At 34.5% G+C, this 19732-nt stretch overlaps 1 protein-coding gene across 2 annotated transcripts; it reads right to left on the reverse strand.

Annotated features, from left to right (window-relative positions):
* Nucleotides 1–1165: 1165 nt before the first annotated feature.
* Nucleotides 1166–19577, reverse strand: LOC150027453 (glycolate oxidase 1-like). 2 transcript variants are annotated; one of them, XM_090302436.1, is made up of 12 exons: nucleotides 19308–19577; nucleotides 18483–18656; nucleotides 12069–12193; nucleotides 11702–11748; nucleotides 3400–3477; nucleotides 3197–3321; nucleotides 3027–3093; nucleotides 2879–2941; nucleotides 2327–2396; nucleotides 2149–2249; nucleotides 1953–2057; nucleotides 1166–1644 (listed from the first exon to the last, which is right to left on the reverse strand). In XM_090302436.1, exons 2-12 carry the CDS (start codon nucleotides 18617–18619, stop codon nucleotides 1447–1449), a joined length of 1116 nt encoding a protein of 371 aa, XP_090158562.1. In that variant the 5' UTR covers nucleotides 18620–18656; nucleotides 19308–19577; the 3' UTR covers nucleotides 1166–1446. The 2 variants fall into 2 exon arrangements, with proteins under 2 accessions (XP_090158562.1, XP_090158561.1); XM_090302435.1 differs by lacking the exons at nucleotides 18483–18656; nucleotides 19308–19577 and adding an exon at nucleotides 12303–12439.
* Between the last annotated feature and the right edge of the window lie 155 nt (nucleotides 19578–19732).

Genomic DNA, 19732 nt, shown 5'->3' on the forward strand with positions numbered 1-19732 from the left:
TCAAAGATTTTGAAACACGCATAACCTACTCTTTAAGAGTATATATGGTCATCATAGTTGAACAAATTAACCATGCCCCTTTACTCAACGAAAGGACTATAACAATGCCATCGTAAATTAAAAAATATATGTTGAAAAACTCTACACCAAAGACAATACACAAACACTAGGTCATAACAAATCTCTTTGTGATGCATACTAATAGAAGTTTATCATACACATAAATACGTTCAAAGTGATTGTATTTCATATCCACTCGGTTAAGCGTGAAACTGGTAAAAACAACTTTATTATTGTATATCCTATAGGAGTTTTATGTACTTAGCTTGAAGATACATTAGGTACTTATTACTAAACTCAAGAGATGAATGTCTCTCTTTATCACTTCAAATCCCATCTTATAGAATTAACCTTATCTTTGAATTGGTACGAGTTCTTACCTCTTCGGATAAATTCTTTGCAAGACAAGAGGCAATGATTCAAGCTACAATGAAAAATGTAGGACAAACATTCCTTATTCAAATACTGAAAAATTCAATTACTAGAGAACACATTATTACGTTCATCAAATCATATTATATTTGATATTATGGATGTTATAAAAAATGGAAACTAAATTCTCATAAAAAATAATGATGTTATCTCAAAAGTGTTGTGAATCGATAATCATAATTAAAAATACTTCCTAAACTCTCCAACAAGAAATTCTCAGAGCATTGTCAGAGAAAGAAACTCTCAAATATATAATTATAAATTTATATAACGAAAAATGATGGGTTTTGTATAAGAAATCTCATATAATAAGTCAAAATTTATAACACTTTAGGAAATTTTATTTATTTTAGAAAAAAAATAATGATTAACTTAGTAGTCATGTCACCAAGTGTATAGAAGATATTTTCCATAGATTGAAAATAATTGTTGGAAATCCCACATCATTAGAGCCTTTCATTGTATATAAGTGGGTGCAAACCTCACCCCATGAGCCCAGGTTTTATGGGGTTGAGTTAGGCTTAAAGTACACTTCGTAATAATAATCTTTTGAAAGAATTATTAGTAAAAAAGTTTTATAAATTAAGTTATACATAAGTTAATTTTAAACAAAAAAAATCTTCTAAAGATGTTTGTGGAGATCCAAACTATTTTATAAGATATGGAGAGAAAGTTGGTAAATTTTTACTTGATAAATTATTCAGAAATGAAGAATATACAATGAGGGAATGCAGCAGCAGCAGCCACAAAGTATCATGCAGCAGCAGTAGCCACCAAGTATATAATGCTTACAAAGAGAGCATAGAGTTTTCCAAACAGAAACCTTAAATGAGTTCTCCAAAAAGGAAAAGGAAAAGAAAGGATGAGAACAGGTTCATGAAACATATATAGAAGTGTTTCCCCATTGTTCTGCACCGCATTATGCAAACTTGGCTCAAATGAGGAGCAAGCTTTTCACAATAACGCACGGGTGCGAGGGTGGGAGCGAGGCTGGTCCCAATCAGTCACAATGTGATCACGAGTGATCTCCTTTAGCGAACGACAACCACTCAAGGCCATGGTTAGCTCAAACTCTTCACGTAGCATCTGCAACACTTTTCTTACACCAGCCTCTCCTTCAGCAGCCAAGGAGAACACCACAGGGCGTCCAATCTGATATAAAACAAAGCTTGTTAGTTGTTGCCACAGTTCTTGATATGTTATAAATTTGATATACACACACTATAGATAAGGTAATGATAAAAGATAGTATTAGATATGATCCAAAATATTCTTATAGACGGACACAAATGGAATGAAATATATGATGGTATTACTTTCTACGGTTTGGATTGATAAAAGAATAAGGATGAAAAATATAATGGAGATTGGAGAAATTTATGATTCCCTCCTAAATTTGAGAGAAATGAAATGGACTGAGAATTTTGTTTCATTCCAAAATGGAGAAATGAACTACTCACAAATATGCCAGAGGCACCTAGTGCCAATGCCTTGAAGACATCAGTTCCACGGCGAACTCCACCATCCAGAAATACAGGAAGACGACCTTCAGCAGCTTTGACAACCTAAGTTTCCACAAAAGAAATGCATATAACAGTTTAAAATGAGTGTGTTGAAGTTTCATGGTGACTAAGATGGTTACTTAACTTGATGTACCTCTTCTAATGCTGATATGGTGGCTGGAACATAGTCAAGTTGTCTAGCTCCATGGTTGGACACTATAATTCCAGCTGCACCACTTTGTATAGCTATCCTTGCTGCCATGTTCAAGAGAAGGTATTAGTAAAATATTGAAAGAGGATGAACACATGAATATAGCTTTGGTTATCCTTACTGTCCTCAGCAGTCAGCACACCCTTCACCAGAATTGGGAGAGAGGTGATTGTTTGAAGCCACTTCACATCCTACAGCGTTCAGAATGATTATTTGGATGGACTCTATTCAGTTGAGCCTTCTATGCTCCAAAGTATACACAAAAAGTTATGAAACAAATGTAAACTATGGGGAAGTTGAACTCATTACTCTCCTCTGAAGGATTCCAGAATGCACTTGTAGTTTTTTTCTAAGTTCAGATTGCAAGTAACTTATGAATCAAATCAATGAATTGGACAATTTGCCACTTGAGTTTTATGCAATGCAGTATTTAAATTTTTTACTGTCAACCAGTTAGGAATCATTATGAGTACGACTTATAAAGTAACTGTAGAAGTCATCAACAATTTTTCATACATAACAATTTATGATTAGCTAACAATATATTATTTTTTATACTATTTGTAGTTTGTATATTAAATCATTTTACTTTAATAAATTCTTCTCTACTATAGGAATAGGATAATAATTACCAAGAAGAAAACAAAAATGCCTTTTTGATTATGTAACATACCTTCCAACTTAGAGTGCGATCAATTTGACCAGAAACATATGAAGCAAGTCCAGAGCCATTAGCCTGAAAGGATCAAGACAAAAATTCAATTAGTGATAAAGGCAAGGAAATTAGCCAGCAGAAATAATTCTGTGATAACTAATCTTACGTTGTCCATCTTTCCAAGGTCCAATCCTTCAAAGTTCTTCAATGTCAAAAATGGTGGCAGTGTGAATACTAATTTTAGTTCCAACGATTAAAGTTGAAACTCAAAGAAAAGCTACTCATATCCATTGAGAAATTTATATAAAGAACAAGGTTGAAGTGGAAGAGTTGTACCTGTTCTTGATATCAGCTTCTCTGCGTCCTAGTATTGGAGTATCAACTGTAAGGGCAATGGCTTTGAATCCAGCCCTTTCAGCTCTTCTCACAAGCTGAGCAACCACATTCCTGTCCTTGTACACCTAAAGAAAAGGAACAAATCATGAATGAAAATTCAAATAAACAGTGAAATGGAACTGAATGAAAATTTTGAAGCTTACATATAGTTGGAAAAAGCGAATGCCAGGTCCTGTTGAAGCCACCTCTTCAATACTTGAAGTGGCCCCCGAGGACAAAGTCTGAAAGAACCAAAATCTTACTCATCAATAAAGTACATAGAGCGCAATGGACATGCATTGATAAACAACAAATAAATTTGCAAGCATACAATCTTTTGAAGTTAATTGGAGTGTCTATGAGTGAAATATTGTGTGAAGCAACAAAGGTACCATTTACAACGAAAATACTACAGGTTCTCAGCAAATCTGTTAGTCTTAAATCAAAACAAATATTTGATTGATCAACTGAGATGATGTATTAAAACTGGAAAGCTATGTATTTGTACAAGAATGAACAAAGTTGTACGAGAATGAATAAAGTTGTTCTAAAAAATAGGAAATAAATCTGGTAACAAACCAACGAGTGGTTAAAACAGAATAATTAAATCCCTAAATATATGGAGACTTATTCAATAACAGAAAAAGCTAACTTGCAGGATGTTAAACATATTATTCTAGCATTCCTCCTTGTTTAAATGCTGCAAACTCCCAGTTTAGCTGTGAAATCTTCGAACTTGCTGACTGGCAGAGGTTTGGTAAAGACATCTGCAATTTGATTCTCAAATTTGCAATAACAAAGAATTATGTCACCGTTTTTCTGGACTTCTCGAACAAAGAAAAGCTTGATGTTGAAATGCTTTGTCTTTCCATGAAAGACTGGATTATTTGAGATTGCAATTGCAGCTTGATTATCAACATGTATTTCAGTGCTTTGCTTTTGCTCCAGATTTAGATCAAAGAGAATCTTTCTTAACCATAAGGCCTGATTAACAGCAGCTGTTGCAGCAATAAATTCTGCTTCAGCAGTGGATTGAGCAACAGTTTCTTGTTTCTTTGAGCTCCAAGAGAACATGCCTGATCCAAGGGAGAAACAGTAACCAGATGTGCTCTTCATGTCATCAATTGATCCACCCCAGTCATTGTCAGAGAAACCAATCAGCTTCATTTCTTTTTGCTTCAGAAACTTCACACCAAAATTCCAAGTTCCTTTGATGTATCTGATAACTCTTTTTGCAGCTATCATATGTGTTTCGTTTGGACAATGCATGAACCTTGAAAGAATACTCACAGCATTTAGAATGTCAGGTCTGGTTGTTGTTAAGTACATCAGACAACCTATCAAACTTCTAAACTCAGATTCATTAACCTTGTCAGAACCATCATCTTTGATTAGCTTCTCCTTTTGATTCATGGGAGTGTTCACAGTTTTGCAATTTTCCATAAGAAATTTCTTGAGTATCTCCTTTGCATATTTTCTTTGACTTAAGAAAACTTCATCTTGATTCTGTTTGATCTCAATGCCAAGAAAGTATGACATAAGACCAAGATCTGTCATTTCGAAGACCTTTTTCATTTCCAGTTTGAACCAGTTGATTTCTTCAACATTGCTTCCTGTAACTAACATGTCATCCACATAAAGAGAAATGACCAAAATATTTGTACCTTGATGTTTGACATACAACGTGAGTTCAGATTGGCTTTTATGAAAGCCAAGGTGCACCAGATGATCATCAACCTCGCTGTACCAGGCTCGTGGAGCCTGCTTTAATCCATATAAAGCCTTTTTCAGAAAGTAGACTTTATTTTCATTGCCCTCATTCACAAAGCCTTCAGGTTGTTCAACAAAAATTTCTTCTTGTAAATCTCCATTTAAGAATGCAGATTTAACATCCAAATGGTATACTTTCCAGCTCCTTTGAGCAGCAAGAGCAAGCAACAATCTTACAGTGTCAAGCCAGGCAACAGGTGCAAATGTCTCTGAATAATCAACACCAAAAACTTGTGCATATCCTTTCACAACAAGTCTTGCTTTGAATTTGTTGATAGAACCATCAGGACTTTTCTGAAAACCCATCTTACTCCAATTATTTTTCTGTTTGGAGGTCGATCAACCAATTCCCAGGTTTTATTTTTCTCAATCATAGAAAGCTCCTCCTGCATTGCAGCCATCCAGTGTTGACTGTTTTTTGCATCATGAAATCCTGTAGGCTCACAAACAGCTACATTGCACCTTTGATAGATGTCAGACAACAGTTTTGTTCCTTTGACAGGTGCATCATCAACTGCAGCATCATCTTCAGATTCTTCAGTCATGCTCCCAAGGGTTGAATGTTTGGAGCATTTGGACTTTGATTCACCTTAGTTGAAATTTCCCAATCCCATTGCTCATTTTCAACAAAATGAACATCTCTGCTTACAATCACACGACCAGTTTGTGGCTGAAAATTTTTGTAAACTTTGGATACAGTGCTATATCCAACAAAGATGCCTGCTTCTGCTTTTTTATCAAGTTTATCACGCTTGACCTGTGGAATATATGTGAAGCAAAGACAACCAAATATTTTAAGAAATTTCAAAGAAGGTTTGTAGCCATACCAAGCTTCATATGGTGTCATATCTTTCAAGGCTTTTGTAGAAATTCGATTTTGTAGGAATACAACAGTGTTTGCTGCCTCCCCCTAAAATTCTTTTGGAAGATTCTTTTCATGGAGCATACACCTTGTCATCTCCATAATGAATTTGTTCTTCCTTTCACTGACACCATTCTGTTGAGGAGTATATGGTGTTGTTAATTGGTGTTGAATTCCAGCTTCTTCACAAAATTTGTTGAAAGCATCAGAGGTGTATTCCTTGTCATTGTCAGACCTTATAATCTGAATTGAGCATCCATTTTCATTTTCAACTCTGGTTTTGAATTTCCAGAATATATTGGGAACCTCTGACTTTTGTTTCAACATGAAAATCCAGCACATTCTTGTTAGATCATCAATAAAAATAATGTAGTAGAGGTTACCATTTAATGAAGGTGTTCTCTGAGGACCACACAAATCAGTGTGCACCAACTGCAGCTTTTTTGAGGCTCTCCAAGCTTGTTTAGGGAAAGGTTGCCTGTGTTGCTTCCCAAAATTGCAGGCATGACAAGGAGGAATATTATCATCAATGTTTGCAAGTCCTTCAACCAGCTTCTTTGATTGCATCTGAAACAATCCTTGATGATGAAAGTGCCCAAGTCTTTTGTGCCAAATCTCAATGGCACTAGCTCTGGACTTGAAGGCCATTTGTTCTTTCTCCATTGGATTTAAAGCAAAGCTTTTTCCTTTCATTTTGACATTGAACAAGTCTTTGCCACTAGCATCTCTAATCAAGCACTGTTTATTCTCAAACAACACTTTATAGCCTTTATCAAGTAGCTGGCCAACACTTAAGAGATTTTGATCAATTTTAGGTACAAATAAAACATCTGAAATAAATTTTGTACCTTCATAGCTTGTTATACCTACTGTGCCTTTTCCCTTGACTTCCAAGAGTTCACCATTTCCAATTCTCACTCTCTTAACTTCAATGTTTTTTAATTCTTCGAAAAGCTCCTTGTCATATGTCATATGATTTGTGCACCCACTGTCAATCAACCAGCTCTCACTTGATTCTCTACTTGAGAAACAAGTGACCACGAACAATTGATCTTCTTCTTGACCAGCAACCTGTGCATCTACTTCTTGCACTTGACCTTTGACTTTGCAGATCACAGCTTCATGTCCAAGTTGATTGCATTTGGAGCATTTGGCATCAGGTCTTCTCCAACACTTGTATGGTGGATAACCTTTCTTCTCACAGTGGCGGCAAGGTGGGTAGGATTTTTTGGAACCTCCTTCCTTTTTGAAGTTTTTCTTCTTTTTGTACCTGTTGTTGCCTTGATGCTTGACAGGTAAAGCTCCTTCAATCACCCCTTCTTGCCTCATAGACCTTCTTTGCTCTTGTGCTTGTAAAGCATTCAAGAGCTCTGTAAGAGAAATTTTTGACAGGTCTTTGGTGTTCTCCAGAGTAGTAATGGTGGCTTCAAACTTCTCGGGAACAGTGACCAGCAGCTTTTCAACAATCCTAGAGTCAATAAACACAGAACCAAGTAATCTCACCTTATTGGCAATGCTGAGAAGTCTGTCAGAGTACTCCTTCACTGACTCAGACTCCTTCATCTTCTGCAACTCGAAATCCCAAATTAAATTCAGGACTTTCATTCCACGAATCCTCTCATCTCCTGCAAATTCACCCTTGAGGTAATCCCAAATTTCCTTTGCTGTTTTGAGGGACATTATTCGTGTGAAGATCATTTGAGATACAGCTGCAAATAGGCAAGCTTTTGCCTTTGATTTTCTGGTTTTTTTCTCCTTCTGTGCTTTGATTTGTGCAACAGTAGGATTTGCTGGAAGTGGAGGAACTTCGTAATCCTCTTCTACTGCTTCCCAAAGATCCAAAGCCTTCAGATAAGTCTCCATACGAATTGCCCATATTTGATAATTTTCTCCATCGAAGACTGGTGGTGCAACAGCTGAAAAACTTGATTCTCCTTCCATTTTGACCTCACAGATCCCTTAAGAAGAGTGCTCTTGATACCAATTTGTTAGTCTTGAAACAAAACAAATATTTGATTGATCAATTGAGATGATGTATTAAAACTGGAAAGCTATGTATTTGTACAAGAATGAACAAAGTTGTACGAGAATGAACAAAGTTGTTCTAAAAAACAGGAAATAAATCTGGTAACAAACCAACCAGTGGTTAAAACAGAATAATTAAATCCCTAAAAATATGGAGACTTATTCAATAACAGAAAAAGCTAACTTGCAGGATGTTAAACACATTATTCTAACACTCCTCCTTGTTTAAATGCTGCAAACTCCCAGTTTAGCTGTGAAATCTTCGAACTTGCTGACTGGCAGAGGTTTGGTAAAAACATCTGCAATTTGATTCTCAGATTTGCAATAACAAAGAATTATGTCACCGTTTTTCTGGACTTCTCGAACAAAGAAAAGCTTGATGTTGAAATGCTTTGTCTTTCCATGAAATAATGGATTATTTGAGATTGCAATTGCAGCTTGATTATCAACATGTATTTCAGTGCTTTGCTTTTGCTCCAGATTTAGATCAAAGAGAATCTTTCTTAACCATAAGGCCTGATTAACAGCAGCTGTTGCAGCAATAAATTCTGCTTCAGCAGTGGATTGAGCAACAGTTTCTTATTTCTTTGAGCTCCAAGAGAACATATAAACATCTATTTTTTCCTCAAAATAAAATGAAAATTTGAATAATAAAATTCATGTGTTATTATCAATAATATATTTTATGAATCCAACAAATTTATTTATTTATAAAATTTATAATTTATGAGATTCATAATTTTCAAGCATAAAAAAAATCGCATACCTAATGTCTCTCTAAAATTATTTGAAAATTTAAAACCTTGGACATGAAAGTTATAAACTTGCGAAATAGTTATATTATTAATATAGTAAAACTTAATAGTATTTTTTATTGATCATTTACATCCTTATTTTTTTCTTGTTAGAATGTTAATAGACATTATTTAAGCTTTTCCTAAATTATTGCAAGAAATCCAAAAAGTTTGACATCGTAAACTGATTAATAAAGTACATACTCATAATAATATACACTGATTATGTGCAATATAACAAAATACTATCATAAAAAAGATCACAAAATTTACAAAAATAAAAGAAGTATTAATAAAAGAACAAAATGATGATATGGATTATGAATTTCAAAATCATTTAATCGAAAGGGTCTGTGTGCATTCATTTTTAGCACCACCACAAACCCCGCCTAGCTAAATATAAGTTATATATAGTCAATTTTACTCCAAGAAAATTTAACCAACCATATTTGAGGGTGTTCCTTGTTTCAACGATCTCATGGGGAAGGTAAAACCCTATACAAGGGCTACCACTTATGTAAACATGTGAGTTTTGTGTTGTTCTTAGGCAGGGTGGTGAATGAGGAGTGTGTAAAGTGACCTTAATGGAGGAGACCAAGGTACGATTATCTAATCTCATTGTTAATGTAGTTAATCAGAGTAAGTTGGTGACCTGTGTAGGAATTAGTGGTGACCCATGCTACCAGCTTTCTGCATAATTAATTAATTTTAAAAATTTTGAAGTTTGTGTATGGTGGTGCAGTGCATGAGGTATGTGTAAAGTAACCCCAGTGGAGGACACAAATTTTAAGATGACATTAATGTAGTTAGCAACAGTCATATTAAGTGGTGACCTATGTAGGAATAAGTGGTGACCTACTACCAAGTTTCTACACAGTTAAGTAATTTTAGAAATTTTAAGCTTTGTGTTGTTCTTGTGTGAGGTGGTGCATGAGGTGTCTGTAAAGTAAATTTAATGAAAGACACCAAGGTACAATTATCTAATCACAGTGTCAATTAGTCGAAGTAAGTGGTGACCTCTATATGAATAAGTGGTGACCAGCTACCAACTTTCTGCAAAACAAAGTAATTTTAGAAATTTTGAGCTTTGTTTTTTTCTTGAGTGGGGCGATGTAGTGCATGAGATGTGTGTAAAATCACCCCAGTGGAGGACAAGATGGTCAAGTTCTCTAATGTCATTGTTAATGTAGTTAGTCACAATCACATTAAGTGGTGACCTGTGTAGGTATAAGTGGTGACCTACTACCAAGTTTTTATACAATTAAATAATTTTAGAAATTTTAAACTTTGTTTTGTTCAGTGCATGGCATGTGTGTAAAGTGAACTCAGTGGAGAACACCAAGGTCAAGTTCTTTAATCTTAGCGTCAATGTAGTTAGTCATAATAAGTGGTGACTTGTGTAGCAATAAATGGTGACCTACTACCATTTTTCTACACAGTGATGTAATTTTGAAAACTATAAACTTTGTTTTGGGTAGGGTGGTGCATGAGGTGTGTGTAAAGTGATCTTAGTAGAGCACACCAAGGTCAAGTTCTCTAATCGCAATGTGAATGTAGTTAGTCACAGTAAGTAGTGACCTGTATATGAATAAGTGGTGATCTACTACCAAGTTTTTGCACACTGGTCAAATTTTTGAAAATCTGAGGTTATTGTTGTTCTTTGGTGGGGTGGTGCATGAAGTGTGTGTAAAGTGACCTAGTGAAGGACACCAAGGTCGTAATCTTAGTGTCAATGTAGTTAGTGACATATACACTAAGTGGTGACCTAGGTAGGAATACATGGTGACCTGCTACCAAGATTTTGCACAGTGAAGTAATTTTGGAAATTTTGAGCTTTATGTTATTCTTGGGTGGGGTGGTACATGAGGTGTGTGTAAAGTGAGTCATAATATCAATGTAGTTAGTCACAATAAGTGGTGACTTGTGTAGGAATAAGTGGTTACCTACTATCAACTTTTTGCACACTGAACAAGTTTCAGAGATTTAGAGCTTATTGTTGGTTTTCGGTGGGATGGTGCATGAGGTCTATGTGAAGTGACCCCAATGGAAGACACCAAGGTGAATTTCTCTTATTTCATTGTTATTGGTGTACAATTATCACAATGGATCAGTCGAACCTGTAGTAGTGTACAATATTTATAATTTATGTTTTAGGTTGGACAATTTTGTTAGTTAGTGGATTTGAATTACCAATGTTACATTGTTCAAAATGTTTAAAGTAATCGATTTCTTTTTTTAATGTGATAAATAAATTTTACATGTGATAAACAAACTCAGTTCACCTTATTCATCATTCTCCCTTACCACTATGCAAAATCTTACACCAGGACACGACATCCTAAATATTTTTGTGAATGGCCAACACATTAACCTCAACCATACTCAAGTCCAATTGGTCAGTAATTCAATAAATGAAATCATTCATACTAAAGCTAATCACAATCTGCATTTAAGCATACAAAATAACTTTTTGAATAAAATTATAGCAATACTATCAAGAAAGTCTAATTTAAAAGTATGCTTATGATAAATATTTATTTTATTTAACAACATATTTGACTAGACTAAATGAGGATTGTAAGAATATGAAGATAGATAGATAACACTTACTAAGTTGAAAGAATATTATTGTAATTATTATTAATATTATTAATCTTAACATTATTATTAATAACAATAATATTATTAAAATTAGTATTAATATTAATAATATCATAATAATTTTAATAATAATATCAATAATAATAATAATAATAAATAAGAAATCAAAACAAAACACAAAAACAAAACTTTCATGCACAAGAATAAATTTTACTACTATTGAAAAAAGCTAAAAAAAACTAGTAAAAGAAAATGTAATCTAAAAAAAATTATTAAAAAATCCAAAAATTCATAAAATTTTAAAATATTAATATTTTTTATGACATCAATAATTGTATATTAAAGCATCTATTACGCTATTAAGCGGTTGCCCATGTATCACTATTCATGATTATAAACATAAAAGAAAATTACCATAATTGTTCCAGCTGCAGAGGCCGCTCTTGCTGTGGCATTTTCTCCTGCATAAAAATAATATATATTTCATCCAACAAAAATTCAGCTTTAGGTAGTTGTTTTACCGGTCCTTGAAAAGGCGTCATATAAAAAACTGTCTAACACTTTTAAATTTCTTGCTACAACCCCATTATTTTAATATTGCCCATAGAAAATGTCACAGATTCTCACTTTCTCTGGCATGTGTCATTTAGTGAGTGAGAGTGAATGCAAGTTGTTTAATTCAAGTTCAAGGATTTTATCTTCTTGCTGAAATTGATTTGGAAAATGTCCTTGAACCAAAAAGTAAATAGAAAGTATGGCATGAAAGGAAAAACAATTATACCCTCGGGATGAGCCATTTTCTGCAAGCCTGTTGGGGCAATCATAATTGGCATGGATATTTTGAAGCCCAAGACAGTAGTTGTGATGTCTATCTTGCTCACATCGATAAGAATACGAGGCCGAAACCTGTATGTATATTTTTCATTCATATTTTCACCATATCAATATTTACTTGTATGATGAAATATCAAAGAAACATAATTAATTATTATAAATGTAAAAATATAAATCTTACAAAATTCTGGAAAAGGCATTTCTGTTCTCTTGCAGAGTCCACTGATCCTCTGCACCAGATGCGCAGTAATCAAACACCATCTTTGGTAATTTCTTCTTTGCAATAGCCTCATACTCACTCACATTGGTGATCTCCATTTTCAGAACTTCCTGTTGATGTTACCCTTCAAGAATTCTAATATACATATGTATATATATTCAGCAATCAGTTTTTTCATCACAATCTATGGCTATAAACGTTTGAGATATCCCAATGACCTATGGGTTGATATAGGAAGAAAACTACTTTGCCAACTCAAAACTTTGGAATAATATTAATAATTAACTTTGAGGCAAATTTCAGCTGTGAAAAAATTCAAATAAACAAATAAATGGAAGTTGGAAAATATTTCCTAAAATTTCCTAGATTTTGGTTCAAGAGAAAAATAAACATTTTGGATGCACAATACGAATGTCAATTGGAAATTAAAATTTAAGAGCAGAAACAGTGGAAGTACAAGATGGGAAAAAGATACATAATGAAAAACTCTTTCCCAAGAAAATCAAAGCTACATGTTACCATTTTCAACTAAAGTGCTCCCCATCACTTACATGGTTGAAGCCTTTTAAAATGGGGGTTTCTGAAGGCTATTTTTTTTCTTTTTATCGAAATGGAATTCGTTTAAAAAAATTATAAATTTGGGCAAGTCGTGCCAATTTGGCACGACTGCATATGCACAACTCGTCCCAATTTGACATGACTCTGTCATGTCATACTGAAGTCGTGCCAACTTGGCACAATTTCTGTCACATCATAAATTTTATTTATTTCTTTTTAAATTTTATTGTTTATATATTGGGTAGTAAGTTATGTAATGTTAAAAATTAATTTGATACATAATTTTCTAAGAGTGTTAGTTTTAAGGAACAAAAAATTGGATAATCGTGTATGGATCATTGTAAAATCTTCTTATCATTAGGTGTTCTGTAAAATCATTACTTCTCAAGCTATTTATTTTGCAAATTCACAACAATAGTTCTCTATTTATTTTTCAAATACAATAAATTTTCATTTATCTATTTATTTTCAAATTCAATAACAATTTTCTTTATTTTTTAATTAATCAAATAATCAAGTTATTGTATTACATTAGCGTATTACATTAGCGTCAAACATGATCCATACACGATTATCCAATTTTTTGTTCCTTAAAACTAACACTCTTAGAAAATTATGTATCAAATTAATTTTTAATATTACATAATTTACTACTCAATACATAAACAATAAAATTTAAAAAAAAAATATAATGTGGAGAAGTCGTGACAAATTGGCACGACTTGCCTAAATTTATAATTTTTTTAAACAGACCCATTTTAGTAAAAAGTAAAAATATAACCCTAGGATGGTAAAAAAACCTCTAAAATGTCAAAAAAAAACATGGTATTATTTAAAAGGGAAGAGCAACATGTATACATATAAAAAAGGAGTAAAACAACAAAAGATGGAAATAAAGATTGCTGCTATGAGCTATATCCTATCACTAAACTTGGTTCACCAAGTGCGCCTTAACTCATGCATAGAATCAGTTTGGCAAACACAACCAAAATTGAAATGATTGCATAGACATAACACAAACACTACTATTCAATCTTCATTTCTGCTAGAGTCTGTCTAAGAAAGAAGCATGGTGATAAAGGCCACATGAAGTGATGACATGTTGAGCATGGAAACAACTACGTGACTGATGAGAAACAAGAGCAGACCTGTGTGCATGCAGAGGAACCAATGGGGAGAAACTCCTAGTGAGAATTGGATTTTTCAAGTGGATAAGCTTTTGGAGGTGAGCATTATTTTGAGCCAAATCTTATCAACAAAGTGACGTGGTTCTCAGCCACAAACGCCTTCTATGTTTCCCAGTACTTTTTCTGTTTCCATTACCATAAGTTCGAAAAAGAAAAACAACCCAAAAATAGTAAGAAACTGTTTATTTGAGCATTTCTCATAGTAAAATACATACATTCTACAAACTAAAAAATTATTATTTTAATTATATTTATTTTATTTTTTTAATTAAAATATTATTATATTATTACAATTGTTTGTCAAATATATATGTGATTTACTGTTTGGGTGTCAAAATATTTTTTTTCTTTCTCATATACGTTTGAAGTCATGAAAACAGAAGAATAATACTCTCTTCATGAGTTGTACAAGTGGGTTGGGCATTGCCTACATATAATCTGAAATATGCAGTGTTGTATATCATCTCACTAAGAAAATATGTGACATCATTTTACCGGTTTTATACAAAATTATATGGTTACTAATACTAGAATTATTGATTTCACATTTGGCACGTGATCTTTAACATTTCAAATCAGATTTTTAAAAGCTAATAATTATATCATCCACCTTTTAAAGGTTTTAGTGGCATTTAAAAATGAAACTAGTACTTTTACCAAATATGAAAATTACTTTCCTATATGTTATTTTAGTTATATTACTAGTTCTTGTGAAATTTTCTACACATTTTCAAACTTAGATGTAAAATTTTTAAGAGAAAATATTTGCATATGAATGATAATAGTCTAATATCAAAAGATCTAATAATATATTATTAATGGCTTTTTTTTAGTCAAGATAATGTTTAGAAGTTTTGTTTGAAATAACAGCATATGTCGATATGGAATATCATACACCATCATTTCGAACAACAATTGACAATTCATTGATAAAAGACTTATCGATTTTTACAATGAACTTGGCATAATGCCTATCTCGAGTTTTGTAGAACATTCTGAAACAAATGGGTAGGTTGAGACTGTCAACAAAGTCATTCTCGCAAAACTTAAAAAATGACTCGGCATAGCCATGGACAAGTGGATTGAGGAGTTATTTGAGGTGATATGGGCATACAGATGTACGTCACATTTGGCCACCCTTGAGACACCATACAATCATTCGAGACAGATACAATGATCCGAGTCGAAATCGGCGAGCCCTCCCTCAAGAGAACGCTCTTCGATCTAAACTTAAACAATGAAAGCCTAACCTCCAACCTACCAGACAAAGCCTGGATAAGGAATGAATCCTACAAGGTACGGACGTCACAAAGATACAACACCAAAATCAAGTCGAGATCCTTTCATAAGGGAGACTTGGTGTGGAGAATGTGTAGCGAAGCCAGAGAGAATTGAGGCAAGTTCTCATCAAACTCGAAGGGACCATTCCACGTAATAGAAGAAGGTAAGAACGAAGCATACCAGCTTAAACACCTATTGCGTAATAGGTCCCTGGGAAATGGAACTTCATGCATTTAAAATTTTATATCAGCTAACAATCAAATGTAATGATTACCAGTCTACTCTTTCCTCCCTCAATCCTTTTTTCCCTAAAGACCGAAAAGATTTTAAAAAGGCACCTAATAAAGCACATTTTCAGAAAGTATCGTCTGAGACCTCCCGGTAAAAGCACGAACCAACGCGTTAAGCATCAATTGAGATACAAAAACCCAAGTATCAACTGAGATACTTTTGGCTAAAAGCACGAACAATGTGCTAAGCATCAACCTGTAAAAAGCCAAGTATCAACTAAGATACTTTCGACTAGAAGCACGAACCAACATGTTAAGCATCAATTGAGATGCAAAAAGCCAAGTATCAACCAAGATACTTTCGACAAAAAGCACAAACCAACGTGCTAAGCATGAACTGAGATGCAAAAAGCCAAGTATCAATTGAGATACTTTTGGGTAAAAGCACGAACCAACGTGCTAGACATCAACTAAGATGCAAAAAGCCAAGTATAAACTAAGATACTTTCGGCTAAAAGCCCGAAACAACTTGTTAGGCATCAAATGAGATGCAAAAGGTCAAGTATGAAGCAAGATACAAAAGTCAAGTATCAATCGCAGCACGACTCTAACAATTCTTCAAAAATGAAATACAACGTGCAAAAACAAGAATCAACGAGAAACTATAAGTTGGGGCATATCTGGCCAAACATGAAAGAATAAATGTATACTCCCGGGAACGTCATCAGCTGGAACGAGCTCGTTGTTATAAACGTCTTTCGAGATGTTGAACCTTACTTCATTAACGTTGAAAAGGAAGGCCGCCTAGCAAACAACCTAATTAAAACCTTCTTCGTGAACATCGAATACGTAATCTTGAAACTTTGTAACTGTGGCCACGACACTCTCTTTCTTTCTTATGGCCTCATCTCGGGCAGTGACAGTCTCCGCCAAACTTCGCTTTAATTCCTTTAACTCGACCGATAATTGGGACTCATTACTTTGGAGAAAAGAATAGTCTTTCTCCAACTCCATGTGTTGGGTCTTTAGTGACCCCAACTCCCTAGCGAACAGGTCCCTATCGACCTCGGCTCCCCGAACCCTCTCCTCAAGATCAGAGTAGGCTTCAAGCACAACTTTTGCTTTAATTTTTGCATCTTCGTTGAAGACCTCTGAGATGCTTCCTCTCTGATAACCCTTGCAAGCACAAAGGCGCAACTTTGAAATTCTATACAGGTCGATACCAGTTCAGCCGTGGAAGCGGCAATGACTGACCCCTTTTCTAAAGGTGAAAGCGAGTACGAGATTGCCTAAGCTACTTTGTAGTTGTTACCCATTAAGGTCGGGGCTGAGATAGAGATGACGCCAGTTGGGGGAGTACAAGGCCTCTTTAGCGATCTTCGAGGAAACCTTGGTGATTTTCCACTTCTATCCCTTTCTGTTTTCCTTTTCGCATTCGACAGAGGGGGAGGGAAAAGGTCGATGATGGGAATGGCTACCAAGTTTGGACTGGGCTAGTTAGGCACAATAGGGGACAAACCCTCGTCGGGCCTCCTCCCCCTATATTAACATAATTGCTTTAGCATGGAACGAACATATGGAGCATGCTAAGTCGTAACACTTAAAATATATAAGAAAATTCGACAAAGTTAAAATCAAGTAAGGCAAGGAATGTCAAAGCCATTAAAATCCACCCATCGGTGGGGGAGTCATAGATGGCGAGTAGCTTTTGGGTGGGCAAATTCCTCAGCTGTTGATCAAAAATCTTAAATACTACCTCGTCCTCGGCAGTCATGAAGGACCTCGTCCATGATTAGTAGCAAGTCAAATTCTAAGTCCAATAGAAGGGGAACCTTGGACAATTCTGGTCATCAAAGAAAAACTGAGAACCACTCGGCTCAACAAAAACTTTAAAAAGCCAACCCTTAAAATTATTATAAGAAGAAGTGAAAGGAGCAAAGAGAAAAGATCACGATTGACTACCCAGAACATCATGTTTGTAGGCCAACAATTGTAATAGTGCAAAATAGATTTAGGAGAAAGGTTTAGACGCAACATATCGCAATGTGATTAACATAATGACAGTACAAGATGTTTCATTAACTCTAGGTAAACCCGATAACCTGCCCTAAGCCCACCACGATCCTGTAAATCTGCACACCAACAAAGGCAAAGGTATGCATTGAACAATATTTATTACTTTTCACCTATCTCATCTGAGTTTTGACTTAGGCATCAAAGTACTTTTTGCAAGTACCTCACCCTCAATGTCCTATCGAAGATTTTGCGGCATAATTTTCTAGGATCGATGGTAACGCAAAAAGATAAAGGAAAAACCAAAACCTTCCATTTTTTTATAAAAACAATTGAGCCCCAACGAAGGAAAAAAAAAATTGAAGAAGGAAAAAAAAAGATTTGAAGAAAATTTATGCTAGCAGCAAAGAGAAAAAAAAAAAAAAGGAACAACGAACAACAATACAAGAGTATCACATGACCTTGTTTCTAGCACTCCACCAAGAGATGGCTGACATGAGGCAGCGAAACAACGGAAGAGGTCCGAGACCTCAAACTGGAAAACGAGGAGATGAGAAGATCTCAATTCTCACTTTCTCTAGCATGTGTCATTTAATGAGTGAGTGTGACCGAAAATTGTTTAATTCAAGTTCAAGGATTTTATCTTGCTGAAATTGATTTGGAAAATATGTGTCCTTCTACCAAAAAGTAATTAGAAAGTATGGCATTATCCTAGTCTTTCCTTTTGGCAAAATACACATCGATAAGAATATGAGTCCGAAACCTGTATGTATATTTTTCAATCATATTTTCACCATATCAATATTTGCTTGCATTATGAAATATCAAAGTAACATAATTAATTATTATAATTGTAAAAATATAAATCTTACAAAATTCTGGAAAAGGCATTTCTGTTCTCTTGCAGAGTCCACTGATCCTCTGCACCAGATGCGCAGTAGTCAAACACCATCTTTGGTAATTTCTGCTTTGCAATAGCCTCATACTCACTGACATTGGTAATCTCCATTTTCAGAACTTCTTGTTGATGTTACCCTTCAGGAATTCTAATATACATATGTATATATATTCAGCAATCAGTTTTTTCATCAAAATCTATGGCTATAAACGTTTGAGATATCCCAATGAACTATGGGTTGGTATAGGAAGACAACTACTATGCCAACCCAAAACTTTGGAATAATATATTAATAATTAATTTTTGAGGCAAATTTCAGCTGAGAAAATTTTCAAATAAACAAATAACTGGATGCTGGAAAATATTTCCTAGATTTGGATTAAGAGAAAAATAAACATTTTTTTATATTTCAACTAAGAATGCTACCCCTCACTTACGTGGCTGAAGCCTTCTAAAAAGTCTACAAAAAGCATGGTATTATTTAAAAGGGAAGAGCAACATGTATATATAAAAAAGGAGTAAAACAACAAAAAACAGATGGAAATAAAGATTGCTGCTATGAGCTATATCCCATCACAAAACTTGGTTCAGCAAGTGAGCCTTAACTCATGCATAGAATCAGTTTGGCCAACACAACCAAAATTGAAATGATTGCATAGACATAACACAAACACTACTATTCAATCTTCATTTCTGCTAGAGTCTGTCTAAGAAAGAAGCATGGTGATAAAGGCCACATGAAGTGATGTCATGTTGAGCATGGAAACAACTACGTAACTGATGAGAAACAGGAGCAGACCTGTGTGCATGCAGAGGAACCAATGGAGAGAAACTCCTAGTGAGGAATAGAAACAGAAGGAAGGGGAAAATAGGAAGGGTTCATAAATATGTGGGGGAATAGAGACAGAGTTAGATGGCCCTCATATTTGTTGTAACGTGTATAGCTTCAAATGAAGGAGAATTGGAATTTTCAAGTGGAAGAACTTTTGGAGTGAGTATTATTTTGATCCACATCTCATCAACAAAGTGAGGTGGTTCTCAGCCACAAACGCCTTGTGTGTTTCACAACACTCTTTCTTTCTCCATTATCATCCACCTTTTAAAGGTTTTAGTGCCTTGTTATCATTAGGATTTAAAAATGAAACTAGTGTTGATTTTGGTTTAATCCCAAGTTCCACATCGGTGGGTTCATTGTTTGGGAAGGAGGTTTGAGGATTATAAATT

This window comes from Phaseolus vulgaris, chromosome 5, assembly GCF_051622355.1.
Source record: "Phaseolus vulgaris cultivar YP4 chromosome 5, ASM5162235v1, whole genome shotgun sequence".
NCBI lineage: Eukaryota > Viridiplantae > Streptophyta > Magnoliopsida > Fabales > Fabaceae > Phaseolus > Phaseolus vulgaris.

Excerpts from the sequence above, each read along its gene's own strand:
- LOC150027453 (XM_090302436.1), bottom strand. The coding sequence starts at position 18,619 with ATGGAGATTACCAATGTCAGTGAGTATGAGGCTATTGCAAAGCAGAAA. Across the intron at positions 2,397-2,878 it reads ATCGCACTCTAAGTTGGAAG|GATGTGAAGTGGCTTCAAAC; the intron begins GTATGTTACATA and ends TGAACGCTGTAG. Across the intron at positions 2,250-2,326 it reads TGTGCTGACTGCTGAGGACA|CAAGGATAGCTATACAAAGT; the intron begins GTAAGGATAACC and ends TGAACATGGCAG.